This window comes from Siphateles boraxobius, unplaced genomic scaffold (genome assembly GCF_051911475.1).
Source record: "Siphateles boraxobius isolate OS27281-9 unplaced genomic scaffold, OSU_SipBor_1 11, whole genome shotgun sequence".
In the NCBI taxonomy this organism is placed as follows: Eukaryota; Metazoa; Chordata; class Actinopteri; order Cypriniformes; family Leuciscidae; genus Siphateles; species Siphateles boraxobius.
Genome location: NW_027508711.1, coordinates 16,873,030 through 16,888,489, shown reverse-complemented (window position 1 = coordinate 16,888,489; position 15,460 = coordinate 16,873,030). Strand labels below are relative to the sequence as shown.

At 37.9% G+C, this 15,460-nt stretch overlaps 1 protein-coding gene across 1 annotated transcript in view; it reads right to left on the bottom strand.

Moving 5' to 3' along the window:
- gabrb4 (gamma-aminobutyric acid type A receptor subunit beta4) overlaps positions 1 to 15,460 on the bottom strand; it is a 97,941-nt gene that overhangs the window by 41,046 nt on the left and 41,435 nt on the right. The window contains exon 3 of the mRNA XM_077197382.1: positions 10,738 to 10,805. Within this exon, the coding sequence (XP_077053497.1) occupies positions 10,738 to 10,805 (68 nt within the window). The remainder of the gene's footprint in view (positions 1 to 10,737; positions 10,806 to 15,460) is intronic.

Genomic DNA, 15,460 nt, shown 5'->3' with positions numbered 1-15,460 from the left:
TCCAAAGTTTTGTTGTTTGGTGCTAAATGGGAAAAGGATCTACCGCCAGCAGTTGATTTTGATATTCTAGGTATTATCAACTGGCCAGAATTTTGAGATCGCAATAGACATGAAGGACTATAATGCGTTAAGAGCCCGCTCAAGTACTACGTATCTTTAGTGCTTTGTAAAGGCTGATTTATACTTCTGCGTCGGACCTACGCCGGAGCCTCTACGCCGTAGACTACGCTTTGGTTTTAATTTATACTTCTGCGTCGTTGTCCGCGTTGACGCACGCAGTATAAATTGGGCTTAAGTAATCAGCAATATTTCAAAATTCTCAGAAACCGGGGTAACCATTGGCCCGTTTTGGACCAGCTATAGTTTGTTTATTAAGCATGCAGGGCAACCACCCATAATAGCATTACAATAATCTAGCCTTGATGTCATGAACACTTGAACTAATTGTTCTGCATTTTTCATTGAGAGCATATGATGTAATTTAAATATATTTTTAAGATGAAAAAATGTGGTTTTACAGACACTAGACATGTGACTTTCAAATGAAAGATTGGTATCAAAGAGCACACCCAGGTTCCAAACTGACGACGAAGACTTGACAGAGCAGCCATCAAGTGTTAGACAGTATTCTAGGTTATTACGTGAGGAGGTTTTTCGTCCAATAATTAGAATCTGTTTTTTCAGAATTAAGTAATAGGAAATTACTAGTCATCCAGTTTTTTATTTCAGCTATGCATTCCGTTCATTTTGTGAATTGGTAAGTTTTGTCAGGGTGCGAAGAAATATAGAGCTGAGTATCATCAGCATAACAGTGAAAGCTAATTCCATGTTTCCTAATGATATCTCCTAAGGGTAGCATGTACAGAGTGAACAGCAACGGTCCTAGTACTGAGCCTTGTGGTACGCCATACTGAACTTTTGACCGATAAGACATCTCTTCTTTTACTGCTACAAACTGATAACGGTCAGATAATTATGATTTAAACCATGCTAGCGCAATTCAACTAATGCCAACATCATTTTCGAGTCTATTTAAAAGAATGTTGTGGTCGATAGTGTCAAATGCAGCACTAAGATCGAGTAACAGTAATAGAGAGATACAACCACGATCGGATGATAAGAGCAAATCATTTGTGACTAATTCATTTAACGTTTTTTTTCTAACTTAATTTTTAGTCGAAAATTTCAGGACTTCAGTCAACCAAGATTTTTTTTGGTTGAGTACAGCCCTAAATAACAGACAGGAACTAGACACAAATAATGAAAGTCTGAACAGAACACCAACAGAAGAAAGTTTATACCTGACAGGGTCTATATATTGAAAACAATATTTATACTAATTGTTGTATATTTGTTAGTACTACAGTGTAGGCTACATGACATGATTCTTTATGAGCATAAGATTATAACTTGTATACACAACACTTGTTAACACAAGGCATGGTACTGTGATGATTACGATAAATGAGAAAATGAAACACTGTTTATGAAATAAATATTCTATTAAAAATTGTATGTGTTTTAAATATGTAAAATGGGGTTAGGCATCAAACCCCTTTGTCAACAGTGAAAGTGTGAGCTAAATCTCATTTCCGAAACATTGATCCTCATTACCGAAATGGCATTTTCATTACCGCAACATGTATCTTTTTTACAAATTAAGTAATAATTAGATAATCATATTTTGTTTTAAAATGTATATACATATTAAACAACACTACTTATTTAAGGTCTGCTACATAACACATGTTTATGTTATCTTTTAGTAAAACAATTAAATAAAATAAATTGTAAATATTCACGTATGTTTCGGTAATGAGAGAAAATAAGGAAATTACAAAAAATAATAAATATGAAAAAGTAATCTCTCCAGAGTTTTATATAGCTTTGAGCATGAGTAATAAGAGTCTACTTTAACATTAGCCAAAAATATACATTTTTAACCATATATTTAAGGTAATGACATGTTGCGGTAATGATAATTGTTTATGGACTTCATCTAAAAATGTAAATAATTATATAGTAAATATTTTTTTAAATCTTCTAAAAATAATGATTATAGTAAGTTCAGACCTTAATCTTATATGTGCAAAAAGAAAATTGGCTTCAAGGGCATTTTAAAAATTCTGATGCTGGACACCTTCTAAATCTGGATTTCGTGAGAATCACCCAACTATGGGCTGAAGGTTTGGCGACAGTGCAGGCTAATGGAAACATCTCGGGACCTGGTCGTGAAGCCAGTGTTGAAGCGGCCTCATATGAAGCAACCCGAGCAGCGTTACTGTGGCTGCGGATACCATATGCCCCAGGAGCCTCTAAAAAAGTTTCAGTGGGGCTGCTCTCCTTTGTTTGAACAAATTTAAGCAGTTAACCCTCTCAGGTCTAAGGGTTTTTTGGGGTCCTTGAGGTGTTCTGACATGCTCTGACATTTGTGCTTTTTTCAGTTATTTATAAACATGTTAATGGCAAAGGTGTAAATTCACTATATATAGCACAAACGGGGCTACCGTAATATGTGAGCAACATGTATGTACATGTTTGTATTTTTGAGAGAATATTGCTTATGCATGGATATTGAAAAAACTAAAACTTAAAGTGTCTGAAATAAGGCCACAAAAGACATACTAAATATGTGTCCACAAGACTTTTGACTAATGAGTGTTGTTGCCTAGAATTTTTGCTTCAAAATGATCTGAAAATCATCCTGCCTAATCATTTACACAAAACAATACATTGATTTAAATTTTATAAGACACCTTTTGTTTGGAAAGGCAATATGCGTGGAGGCGTGTTCACACCTGAGAAGACAAAGGCCGGATAATGTGCCGTATAATGAGCTGCATATTAATTAGCCCTTTCACACATGGTGTGTCACAGGGTCCGAAAGAATGCAAGGACAAAAGAAATGATCTATATATACATATTTTACAATTAGAAATTGTAACCAATTACAAATAGGTTACAATTACAACAACAATTACAATTTTAACAATATTTCAAGTGTATTGCTTTTTAAAAAGTATACATTTTATCATGCGTATTAAAAAAGGTAAGGATTCATTAGTTTGAATATTGGAACAAACACTATAATAACATCTTAGTTGATAATTCAATATACCTACTTTATTTTTGACAAAACATCATACTATAGTATATTTAACTATGAGCAGAGATTGGTGAACAAAAGCTTACCTATTTAATGTGACAGTAGTCTTTTTTTACAGTCAAAACTTTATAATCTATCCAAAACTAATCACAAAATCTTGTCTAAACATTCATATTTAGTCTGTAACATATCGTGTTTATGATATATTAGCATATACATGTTAATTTGCAGTTTGTTGCTTATACAGACATTTTATTTCAACATATTTCAGTATATTTTTACTCATCTTAGTAGGCTATAGCAATATAGTTTGGATGTGTTCATGTAAACATAACGTTTACTAATGTAGGTGCAAGAGTGAATGAACGGCACAGACACGCGCTCTAAAACTGTAATAAACAAAGCGCGTGCGCCTGTGCCGTTCATTCATCATTTAGCCTACACACAGACACGCAATTCATATTTAAACAGTCTTTTTGCGGTTTACAGACACTATTCAATATCGCGATTAGAACAAAGCACTTAAGAATAAATGACTTACTACATCAGCTGGATCCGTTGCTCCTCGAAATGAAACTACCACTTCTGGTACATTTTCCAGGGTTATTAGATAGTATTATTGCTCACACCGAAAGGATACGCTGTGTACACAGCTGTACAAGATACTTACTAAACACGATGTGTTTTATAATCCAGCTGGTGGGCGTTGACATGTTTGAATGGCTTGCCTTAGATCATTTGCGTTTGAATACGGCGCGCTCTCCGTGGGCGTGGCACATTAACGCGTAATGAGGTATAATGAGCTGGAAAGAAAAAGACTGACATCTCTCTCTTTTCATACAGATTACATAAACTGAGAATATTTGTTTTTATATAAATTAATTCATTTAAAAGAAGAGAGTTCAAGCTTCATTATGGAAAAACACTCGTGCCTGTATGACAAGTATTCGCGGAATTACAGTTAATTTTCGGACGCGTTTCAGAATGGACTTAACTGACAGAGAGAAGGCAGAACGCGCATCATGTTTGTTTTTCTTTATTTGGCGAAAAGCACAACACTTTGTTTTTATTGTGAGTATCCACAAAAAAAATAGACACTGATCAGGATCTAATGATGTACAACACTTAATATGTAAGATCAAAATCAACAGAGTATTTTGAGTTTCTTTTGCACTGATAAGAAAAAAAGCGAGACTACCTCAGAGGGTTAAACACTGACTGGACACGCTCCTCTGTGAGGTGCTTTTTGGTTGACCGAGTCCAGCTCCATACCGAGATAAGAGAGTTTGCTCTTGTCCCAGTTGACCTGAAACCCACAAACCTCGAAAGCAAAGCACAGGAAGGGCCTGTGTCGAGGAAGAATTGAGACATCGAGGAAGAAAGTACACGTCCTTCAGGTCATCACTGCAAACCAATCTTAGGGACGGATGCATTCGAAAATGTGTTTCTTCGTGAACATTTTGAATGGGAGCTTGTGCAGGGCCCGATTCAAAACTTGCAGGTCCAAGATTGGCCTTAACCCAACGCCTTTCTTGGGTAGAATGAAGTAGGAGCTGTAGAACCCTGCCTTCATATCGGCTGGAGGGACCACAGACGCACCCGCGGAGAGGCAGCGAGGTGGAGGACGGGGACCCGACCCGAGAGGCACTAGGGCAGCTCAGAGTGGGGTCTGGGTGTGCGATGCAACACTCACCTGGCTTCATGGGTGGACAGAGGATGCGTGGGAAGGCTTGACTGCGTTCTCGAACCGCATGCTGCTGTCCGCTGGCTCATGCCCTTAGGAGAAAGGCAAGATGGACAACATACCGACATGGTCTTGTTCTCCTATAAGAACATAAACAACCCACAAACACTGTCTCAACATGCTTGCGATGCACTAATGGAGGGGAGGGGCCCGAGGAGGTGGTCAGCCTTTATGAGCATCAGCCGCTCCCATTCAGAAAAAAAATAATAAAAAACTCCTGTGCTATCTTGACCAAACAACATCTCTCGGGGCTTTTAGCTAAAAAAATTGCACATTTGAAGAAATATTGATAGATTCTCATAGGTTTACGTCAGATTTCAATAGAGAGGAATAAAATCTATTGAATTTATACCAAAAATGGGCCGATGTAATCATTATGAGCGCTGAATACTCTGATGTACTGTGTTTTCAATCCATACTGGCAGCCTGAGGGTGCCCTATGCACATTTAGTCCATAAATGGAACACATGAAGAAGATCCATGTCATGTGACATTCCAGGAAGTCCCTGACATAAAGAAAGTTTCCAGAGATCGCTGAACATGCAGACAAAGATGTTTTGGAAACAATAAACTTGATTGCAACGATTTATGATTTACTACTACTGAGAGTTTATGCTTTGATATTTTCATTCCGTGAGATGAGATTGTCCTGACACGCAGCGTGAGCTCGTGAGGCTCCGCCCTCTGGGCCGACAGCAGCTGCTCATTTGCTTTTAAAGGGATACACACTAAAACGGTGCGTTTTTCTGAGCCTCAAAAAGTGACAATTTAAACATGCTGTATAAAATTATCTGTTTGGTATTTTGAACTAAAACTTCACATACACACTCTGGGGACATCAGAGACTTATTTTACATCTTGTGAAAAGGGGCATAATCGGTGCCCTTTAAAGACTTTCCCACAAGTGCATGTGCAACAATTGTTTATGGTTCATTAAAAATCCATAATTTTTTTTTTATATATTTAAACCCTTTCCAATAAAGATCTGTAAAGCTTATTTGGATTTTTAAAAAGTTATCTTTAAAATACAGTACACTGAAAAAGGGACGTTTCCTTTTTTTCTTTTCTTTGTGTACATTTGTACAAAAAACTCAAATGCTTAACTCAGCAAAAAACAATGTAAGTAAGAGATTCATTATGCAATGCAGACATCTTCATTGATTATTTTGTACTTTGTGAAATCACAATGAACTGAAATGAGCGACAGCTTTTTAGTATTTATAGCGGGAACACTCTTTGTATGCTTACAAGGCTATATTATCTATTGAATACAAGTAAAATTTTGCATGCTTAGAGGACCAACAGCCAGTTACATGCTGCGTATACAGTATGCTATATATACCCAAAATCACTCAAACACACATCACAGCATAATAACGAGTTCTAGGGACTTCCTAGGAACACTTGAATAAAGCATATATTTAACCAGTAGACAATTTTCAAATCCCCTTTGAATGTCTCATCAACCGTTTTTTCTCAGAGGCAAAACTGGACAGTGAGAAATGTCAGAGCTGTAAAATGATCTCTCTTAATACTCTTCAAAGTAACCATTTGAAAGAACGATTTAGTAACTACTTTTTCTGGGGGGGAAAAAATGTGAAATTGTTTCTAAAAACACAAGGAGCTAATGTATTCTGAGCACAGTGTCTTCTGTTGACACATCTGCTAAAATGGTTCATTTTAGTCAGGTGAAGACTGCTGCCTGTGATGACTGTATGCCTCAGGGGCCTCTGGGGACTTAAGTTCAGCCATCTAGTTTATACAAAGGGTCTTAAGGTTGCGAACCACACACAAGTCCACCCAAAGAGTTGATGTGGCCTTGGGTGTCCCTCCTAATAATTGCTACATTATGACAGAAAAATGCTATGTATGATGTATAATTTATTTTCCCATTAATCACACTTACTATATAGTGAATTTCTTATTACTGCTGGTCTCTTAAAGGGGGCATACATCGGATGAAATTTTCACTTTAAAGCTTTTTTTGCATTTAGTTAGGTTTCTGGTGTGTCAGCCAGCTAAGAAAAAGTGGAAAATAAAACATGCTGCCAGTTTGTTATGGGCTGTCTGAGTCTGAAACTGTGTCATCCAGCAAGCTGTTACAATTTGCATCAGTTTTTTACGTAGATTGCTAGAGCAACTCTGATGGACTCTGTCGCACAGACCCCACCCTGAGCGAGTTGTACATTGTCCGCCATTTTCTCCAGGCCGGAGTAGCTGCGACAAGAATGTCTTGTAAGCAACTAGGGTGTTTTGTTCTTGGATGTAAGAGTGAGCATATCAGTCTTCGTGTACTCCTGACAACAGAGCCGTTAAAGATGCAGGGGATTAGTTTTATTTTTGAAGTTAATGCGATATAAAGTTTACCAGTTTATTAAGCACCCCCTGAAAACACATAATGTCTGTCTGTATATATATATATATATATATATATATATATATATATATATATATTTTACTGTTAGTTGTAGCAAGTGTTTTTGAGTAATTCACTGTGTATGTTGATCATAATGAAAGGGAGAGAAAGTTTATGGATTAGACGTTAATGTGCACTTCTACTACTTTTATTCAGCTCTTACGGTGATTTCTGTAGTGAAAACATTTGCGCCATCTTTTTTGTGATGTACAATAAAGTTCATGAAACTCATCAGTCAAGTTTTGGCCATCATTCGGACAGGGTCCGCTAAAACAGGCTTGTACTAATAGTGGATAAAAGTAAGATGACAACACAAATTATAACCATAATTAAACTAAACTATACCTGTTCTATCTCCATGCAGCATATATTATTTGGCTCTGTTGTCATCATTGTCCGACTCTGGTTCGGACATATAAGGCTGAACACTACTACAGACAGTTTCTGACATTTTTAATGTGTGAGATTGTCTTGTTTTTGTTGTTGCATGAGCTTTTGAAACTCCACCCTCTTCTTGAAAGGGGCTGGGAGCAACAGCAAAAATTGCATTTTTTCTTACCCCCAAAAAGAGGCAATTTCAACATGCTATAAGCATGACCTGTGGGGTATTTTTAGCTAAAACTCCACATACACACTCTCGGGACATCAGAAACTTATTTTACATCTTGTAAAAAGTGACTTAACAGGTTACATTTAAAAAAAAAAAAAAAAAAAAACATTTGGAAAGCAGCTGGCGTATTTTGCATCAGTGGCAGACTGTATACAGTTCTGGTGGTAAATCCAAAGGGGCAAATACTTCAACAGCACTCTGCTGAGTTGTTACATAGCTACAGTGGTAAACAGCTGCTGCTACACTGGAAAACATTTAAATCAGCGGTGTTTATGTACAAATGGGCATCAGATAATCCAAACATAGACACGATTGCTTGTTCTGACAGAGGAACTGTTTACTGATGACATCGACCTGCCTTCCGATTGCTGAGTTTCCACATAATCAGGATGTTTTTATTTTTCATTTGTATTTTGGTGTGTTTAGTAATTCTGAATGGCAGTGACATTTTTTTACGAAGTATGTTTGCAAAAAAGAAGATTCTGTCTTAAATTAATTTTGTTTGAAAAATAACATGGATTTGAAAAGTAATAACACTAGACTACAAATGTTCTTGTGAATAAAAAAGGTTGCAGTATTGATTTGGAAAGGAGTGGGGCCTTGATAACCACTGGTCTAAGTGATATAAAAAGTTATTTTTTTGCTGATAATTTTCCATTCTTGCCTTTTTAAGGTTAATGTAGATTAATATTTATATACAGGCTTTTTACAACTTAATGTTTATTGTGACGTCTTTTTAAAATATGCATCATCTTTTCTGTTATGTACTAAAAAAGAAAAGGCACATTAAACGAATAACTAAAAAAAAAAAAACTCAATTTCTGTAGCCAGTAACCATTATGTGTTCTAAATCATTGTGATGTTGAGGAAAAATACTATTTAAACAATATTGTTTATTCGATTTTTTTCTATGGGGAGTTTGCTTTTACCCAAACTGAACAAGGTTTAAACTGGAAACAATATTTTTTTTGATGATGAATGCTTTATAAATGGCATGGTCATTTTTCAGTGTAATATGGTTACCAAAGTGACATTGCGCCACGGTTCGGACTCAAAAGTACAATGTAAAAAAGGGGAAGGACTCGAACTCTGCTTAAGACCAAAAAGCAGTCGCTAAGACCAAGCAAGCAGGTTTTTTTTTTCTAGGTGTATTCTCAAGTTTCTCAATACGAAATCTAATCTTGGATCATACTTCTTGCTGTCAAACCATTATTATCTGACAGTAACCCAAGGAAAACGGTTCCAGGTCCAGCACTACTTCTCTGGGGTACTTTATGGATTCAGGCCGCAGTCATTGAAGCCAAGGCACTAATAAAACCAAAGTCCCTGACTCTGCATGAAGAAATGATGAATGCAGTAAGTCTGCATGGGGACTCCACAGTAAGTATGTATAGGGAGTTGTCAGCAGAAATTTAGATGACTGCTCTTTAAGTAAACTGCTTTTTAAGGGCTCCAGGGTGGTGTTTAACTTGAGGTGATGGTCCAAAGCCAAAAGGTCTACTGGTGCTACATAATTGGTCATGACCGCAGTTATACATAATCATGCATACTGATCATTTCCTTACTGAACACCATGAAGACTCAATAGAACGGCTTCTAAACACAGCATGTTTCTCAGGAACCAAAGCTAAACTATTCATAATAGGCAAACTTAGGATGTTAAACGTGTTAATTAATTATTTAAAAAAAAATACTATATATACACTAGAAATATATATACTTTATAAAAACAGGAAAATGCACGAAACAAAGCAACACGTTTTTAGTTTTCCAAATAATATACTGACTTAAAGGAGAACTCCGGTCAATTTTAACATTGAGCTCATTTTTTTTTTTTGTAAATTTGGAGTGCTGTCAGTACATAGAACAATGACAAAAATCAGTGTTGCCTACACCGTGTTATCCTCTTTTTAAAATTTGCACCCTGTTGACTTAAATGGGGCAAGTTTTAAACCTGATTTTAGCCTCTTAACATCCTCGATGTGTCATTACAAGTGCACAGCCATGTGAGTGATTTTATTCAGAGTGAACACGGTGGATCTGACTGCAATAGATGTGAAAGATATGAAAAAAAGTGATGTTAATTCAGCCAGCTCACATACCTGTATTTACTTCCTGTTTTCGGTCAAAGTCCGAGTGTGGAGTGTGTGCGCGCAATCATTGGTAATATATATTATATTATTATATGTTATTACATTTATTATATATAATATTCTCAGAAAACCACACAGCACCGTCATCGGCTGACAGCTGACAGTCTGAGTCTCCACTGTAGCTTAGTAACCAATGATCGCGCGCGCGCACTCCAAAATCGACTACTGTGGACTTCAATCTCAAAACAGGAAGTAAATACAGGTATGTGAGCTGGCTGAATTAACATCACTTTTTTCCATATCTTTCACATCTACTGCAGTCAGATTCACTGTGTTCACTCTGAATAAAATCACTCACATGGCTGTGCACTTGTAATGACACATCAAGAATGTTAAGAGGCTAAAAGCAGGTTTAAACCTTGCCCCATTTAAGTCAACAGGGTGCACATTTTAAAAAGTGGACAACACGGTGTAGGCAACACCGATTTTTGTCGTTGTTCTCTGTACTGACAGCACTCCAAATAGTACTAGTACTAAATACTCTGTCTATTTAACGTTTACTTGTCAGCCCCAATAATTCTTTAAATTATCTTAATTTGGATGTTTTTCCTAATATACATTTCCTAAGAATTTAAGATAATTGATTGATTAGCCATACTAATTAAAATATTACTGATCAATTCATGATGTTCAGCTTTTTGAGAGTCTAACAACAATCAACAACATTAACATTAATAATAAAAGTAATGCCAAATTAGTGTTACTAACCATGTTGACTTCTGAAATGGAGTCAATACTGGCAATATTTATACTCATTCCCACGATGACCGGAGGACCTACAGAAAAGACAAAGAGAGAGAAAAAAGTTCAGTTAATTACAACATCATTGTACCATGTACATCATCAGAGGTTTATCTATGATGCCTATTTGAGGAACAAAAACAAAAACAAAAAATTTGAAATGTAAAAACTGGAGACTTTTTCACAGACATAAGCTTGTGGATATCTAACAAATCTTCCAACAAATCTCTGGGTACACTTGAACCTGGAAAACTTTAGCAGTTCCACTGATTATTTAATTATCTATTCATTGTATAAAACTGGACACTTGTAAACACAAATAATCTTTGTTTCCAGACAGACCTAATCCTGTGCCTGTACTACGGGAAGTTCTGCAAAGCTCACCAATCAGAGCAAAGCTTGGTAGATCCAAAAAAGCCCCCAAAAAACTTTGCAATATGCATCAGACGGTCAGTGAACAGACTGAGTGTGCTGTCGACTGAGACATTTATGAGAAAAACAACAACCTTGTAAACATTGGCGAATTTGCAAGTGAGAATGCCTTGTGTTACATACATAAGCTCCAAAAATTGTATAAAGCCTACCAAATAGCTACAAAGAGGAAATACATGAAAATAGCTCATGAAATTCATTATTTAGCCAAAGCATTTCCCCCCAAATAAAATCACTACTTTATATGTAAGTGCCTTTGTTACGCCCCGTGGCTCCAAAGGGACGCAACAAAATTGGGACACACGAGAAAACCAAACTTTTAAAAGAAAGTTATTTATTAACACAAGAAAAATTATACAAAAAACTGTAATGTAGCAGTCAGGTATCAGTAGTGTCATGCTAGGTGAATGTGTGGAAATGTAATGTGCTGTAGTGTCATGATGCATGCAAAAGAAACATAACCAAACGAATATCAAATTAAATAAGCCACCCGCATCTGCCATCCGTCTTGCTTCTCTTAAAAGGGGAAAAGGGAAGTTGGCAGCAGGTGTCAGCGATGCAATCAGGTAGGAGGGCAGAGTAATCCATCCAATACTGGGGAAAATCCCATTAAAAGACACAGTTCGTCACACTCGTCCCCTTAAAACAGGGGTCTGTCAAGAATCCATGCAAATAGACAAAACAATTGAGCCAAAAAGTAAGCCCCATAACTTCCAAGAGGCTAAGGACAGCAGCCAGGGCAAGACAAGAAAATAAACAAGTTACACTACACATTAAACATCATTCATAGGGCACGTGACAGTGCATCTGCCACAACATTTGCCAAATGTCAAGGCAATGGGCCTGGAGAAACGAGCACCAACGTATGATCCTTTGGTTCGGGCAGTGAAGAGATTTCAAAAACGTCAGTGGGTTATGGTCGGTATAAATACAACGGGTTGACTTGATCCAACATAAATGTAAAAATGCTGTAATGCCCAATCAAAGCCAAAGCCTCTTTTTCCACCACAGAATAATTCAGTTGGTATGAATTAAACTTGCGCGAAAAGAAACTGACAGGCCGAACCACCCCCTGCTCATCAGCCTGTTGGAGAACAGCTCCAGCTCCAACCTGACTCGCATCAACCTGCAAAGAGAATGACCTTTCAAAGCAAGGAGCAGCAAAGACAGAAGATGAACACAATAGAGATTTAACATTTTCAAAAGCTAGCACACAATTTGAAGACCATATGAACTTTGTCTTGGAATTTCAAAGATCGGTAAGTGGTGCGACAACTGATGACAGTTACGACAAAAAGAACGGTAGTAACCCACTAAACCCAAAAAGCGCATAAGCTCTTTTTTGGTAGTAGGTGCAGGATACTCTTGAACAGCTTGGATTTTTGGATTTAACGGTCGGACACCATTTCCGACCACTTTACCAAGGTATGTCACAGCGCCTGACCAAAGTTACACTTTGCCAAGTTCACAGTCAAGCTGGCTTCTGACAGACGCCTCAAAACTGCATGCAGACGCTTTAAATGCAAGTCCCAACTGTCACTGAACACAACAAGATCGTCCAAATACACAGCACACCCGTCAAGGCCTGATACCACACGGTTCATCAGACGTTGAAAGGTGGCAGGCGCATTTCGCAGTCCAAAACTTATGACTTTGTAAGAATAAAGACCTAGTGGAGTGACAAATGAGGAGATTTCTTGAGCTCGCAGAGTCAAAGGCACTTGCCAGTAACCTCTTAGCAAGTCAAGTTTAGTCACATACTTAGCCGAACCTACCTGGTCAACGCAGTCTTCCACCCGAGGGAGCGGAAAACAATCAGGTCTAGTCACAGTATTGACTTTTCGAAAATCTGTACAAAACCTTACTGACCCATCAGGTTTTCCGACTAACAGACAAGGAGATGCCCATTCTGAACATGAAGGAACAGCAATCTCATTTTCCTGCATATACTTAATTTCTGCTTCCATCAACTCTCGTTTTTCTGGTGACACACGATTATAACGCTGTTTGATGGGGAAGCATTACCCACATCAATATCGTGCTTAGTCCAGTCTGTTCGAGACGGCGTATCTCCAAATAACTCAGGGAAACTCTGCAAAAGTGTACTCAACTCTGCTATCTGCAAAGGAGACAAATGGGCAAGAGTAACTTTGAAGTTTTCCAGATATTCAGAATTATTTAAACGTCCACGTAAAATACCATCATCTGGTTCTTTGCCCTCACTCTCCCTTTGCCTGGAACAAAGGCCACCTTTAACATCTGAAACAGCTAGACTTCTCATAGTATGGTTTCAGGAAGTTCACGTGATATAACTGGGTTGACTTTCTCCGATGCGGAGTTGCAATCTCATAATTTTCGTCACTCAGTTTACGTTTTATGACATACGGGCCTTCAAATTTCGCTTCGAAAGGAGAAGAAAGCAAAAGACGTGACACAAGATCCTGGTCTCCTGGCTCATAAATACGACGTTCCACCTTGCGGTCATACAAGCGTTTCATGCCGTCTGTTGTTTTTCAAGTTTAATTCTGGCCAGTGCTCTAGCCTGAATCGAGGCTAGAGAAACAAATTTAGAGAAAAAGGCTAGAGAAAAAAAACCGAAAACAAATTTTTCGGCAAGTCAGAAACTTTGACCTCATTTTGTATCACAGCCAAAAGCCCACGAACTTTGTGACCAAAAACTAAATCGTTAGGACTAAATCCAGTGCTTTCTTGCAGAACCTCACGTACAGCCAGTAGTAACCAGGGCAAACCCTCCTCCCATTCTCTATCCAACTGTACACAATAAGCACGAAGGAGTGACTTCAAAGTTTGATGAAATCTCTCTAATGCTCCTTGGCTTTGTGGATGATACACCCTAGCAAGATTATGCTTGATTTTTAGCTGTTTTAGAACTTGTTGGAAGAGATGAGAGGTAAGGTTAATACCCTGATCACTCTGAACGATTTTAGGAATGCCGAACAGTGACATAAATTATGACAAAGCTCTTACAATTGATCGCAATGTAATTGTATGCAACGGATAGGCCGAAGGGAAACGTGGCCAGACACATGACAGTAAGCCAGTAAGCAAGTATTTGAACATGGCAGAGGACCGCATTCCACAATAATGTGTTCAAAGGGATCACAATTTGCAGAAATTGGATGTAACGGATCCAGTTTCAGTTTCTGATTCGGCTTACTAGTTACCTGACAAACGTGACATCATTTTATGTATGCTGAAACGTCGCGTTTTAAACGTGGCCAAAAAAAATATTGCAAAACACGATCATAGGTCTTACGCACCCGAGAATGACCCAACTTTTCGTGTGCGACTTCCAACACAGCATCCCGAAATTTTGTGGGAACCACTACCTGAACAATAGGATCCCCAACAAAATTCTCACCATGAGGACTGCACTTCCTCAGCAACAAACCATCTTGTACAAAATAGCCTCTAGCCATATCTGGTACATCACTGCCATGAAGTGCAGAGGTAATCAGCTCAACCAAGGAGGAATCTCAGTGTTGTTTTTTATTTAGCTCATCTGCACACAGAGGAAAAGACAGAGCAGACAAATCAGGTATAGGTTAAAAAGTACCTAACGTATTTAACTCTTTTCCTTGAGCCCCCAAATGCTCAACATTTTTTGTCATAGCACGAGTTACAACACCCACTAGCTCTCCACTAGATGAAACCATAGGAGCTGGCGATGCATTTGCCCACACCCGGTCTCCTGCTAATTTATTTCCCAAGATGAGATGAACACCCTCGATCGGTAAAGCAGGACGCAATCCCACTACTACTTCACCAGTCATTAAATCAGAGTGAAGATTGACTTTATGAATAGGAACGGTTAACGTATTTAAGCCCATTCCTTGAACTAAAACACTATCACGCGTTTCAGATTGCGCTGAAAACGGCAAAATGGATTCCAAAATGAAAGAATCCATAGCTCCCGTATCACGCAGTGTTCTAACCGGAACTTCAACTCCAACCCAACAAAGACACTCGGGCTTCTGTAATGAAAGGAGTATAAGTGGAAAAATAATCATTAGACAGTTGAATTTCATTAGTCTCAGCATCACTCAAATTAACAGAATTTGCAACTTCATCAGGCTTAAACTTATTCACATCAGTACGTTTATTTTTATCCTTAAGTATAGGGGAGTCCCCTTTCCAATGCCCTTTTCCCCGACAGTAGTTACACGTTTTAGACAGACCAAACTTCCCTTAAGAAATGCGACAGCTCTGTGAAGTAGCATCTGTAAAGCTATTCGCG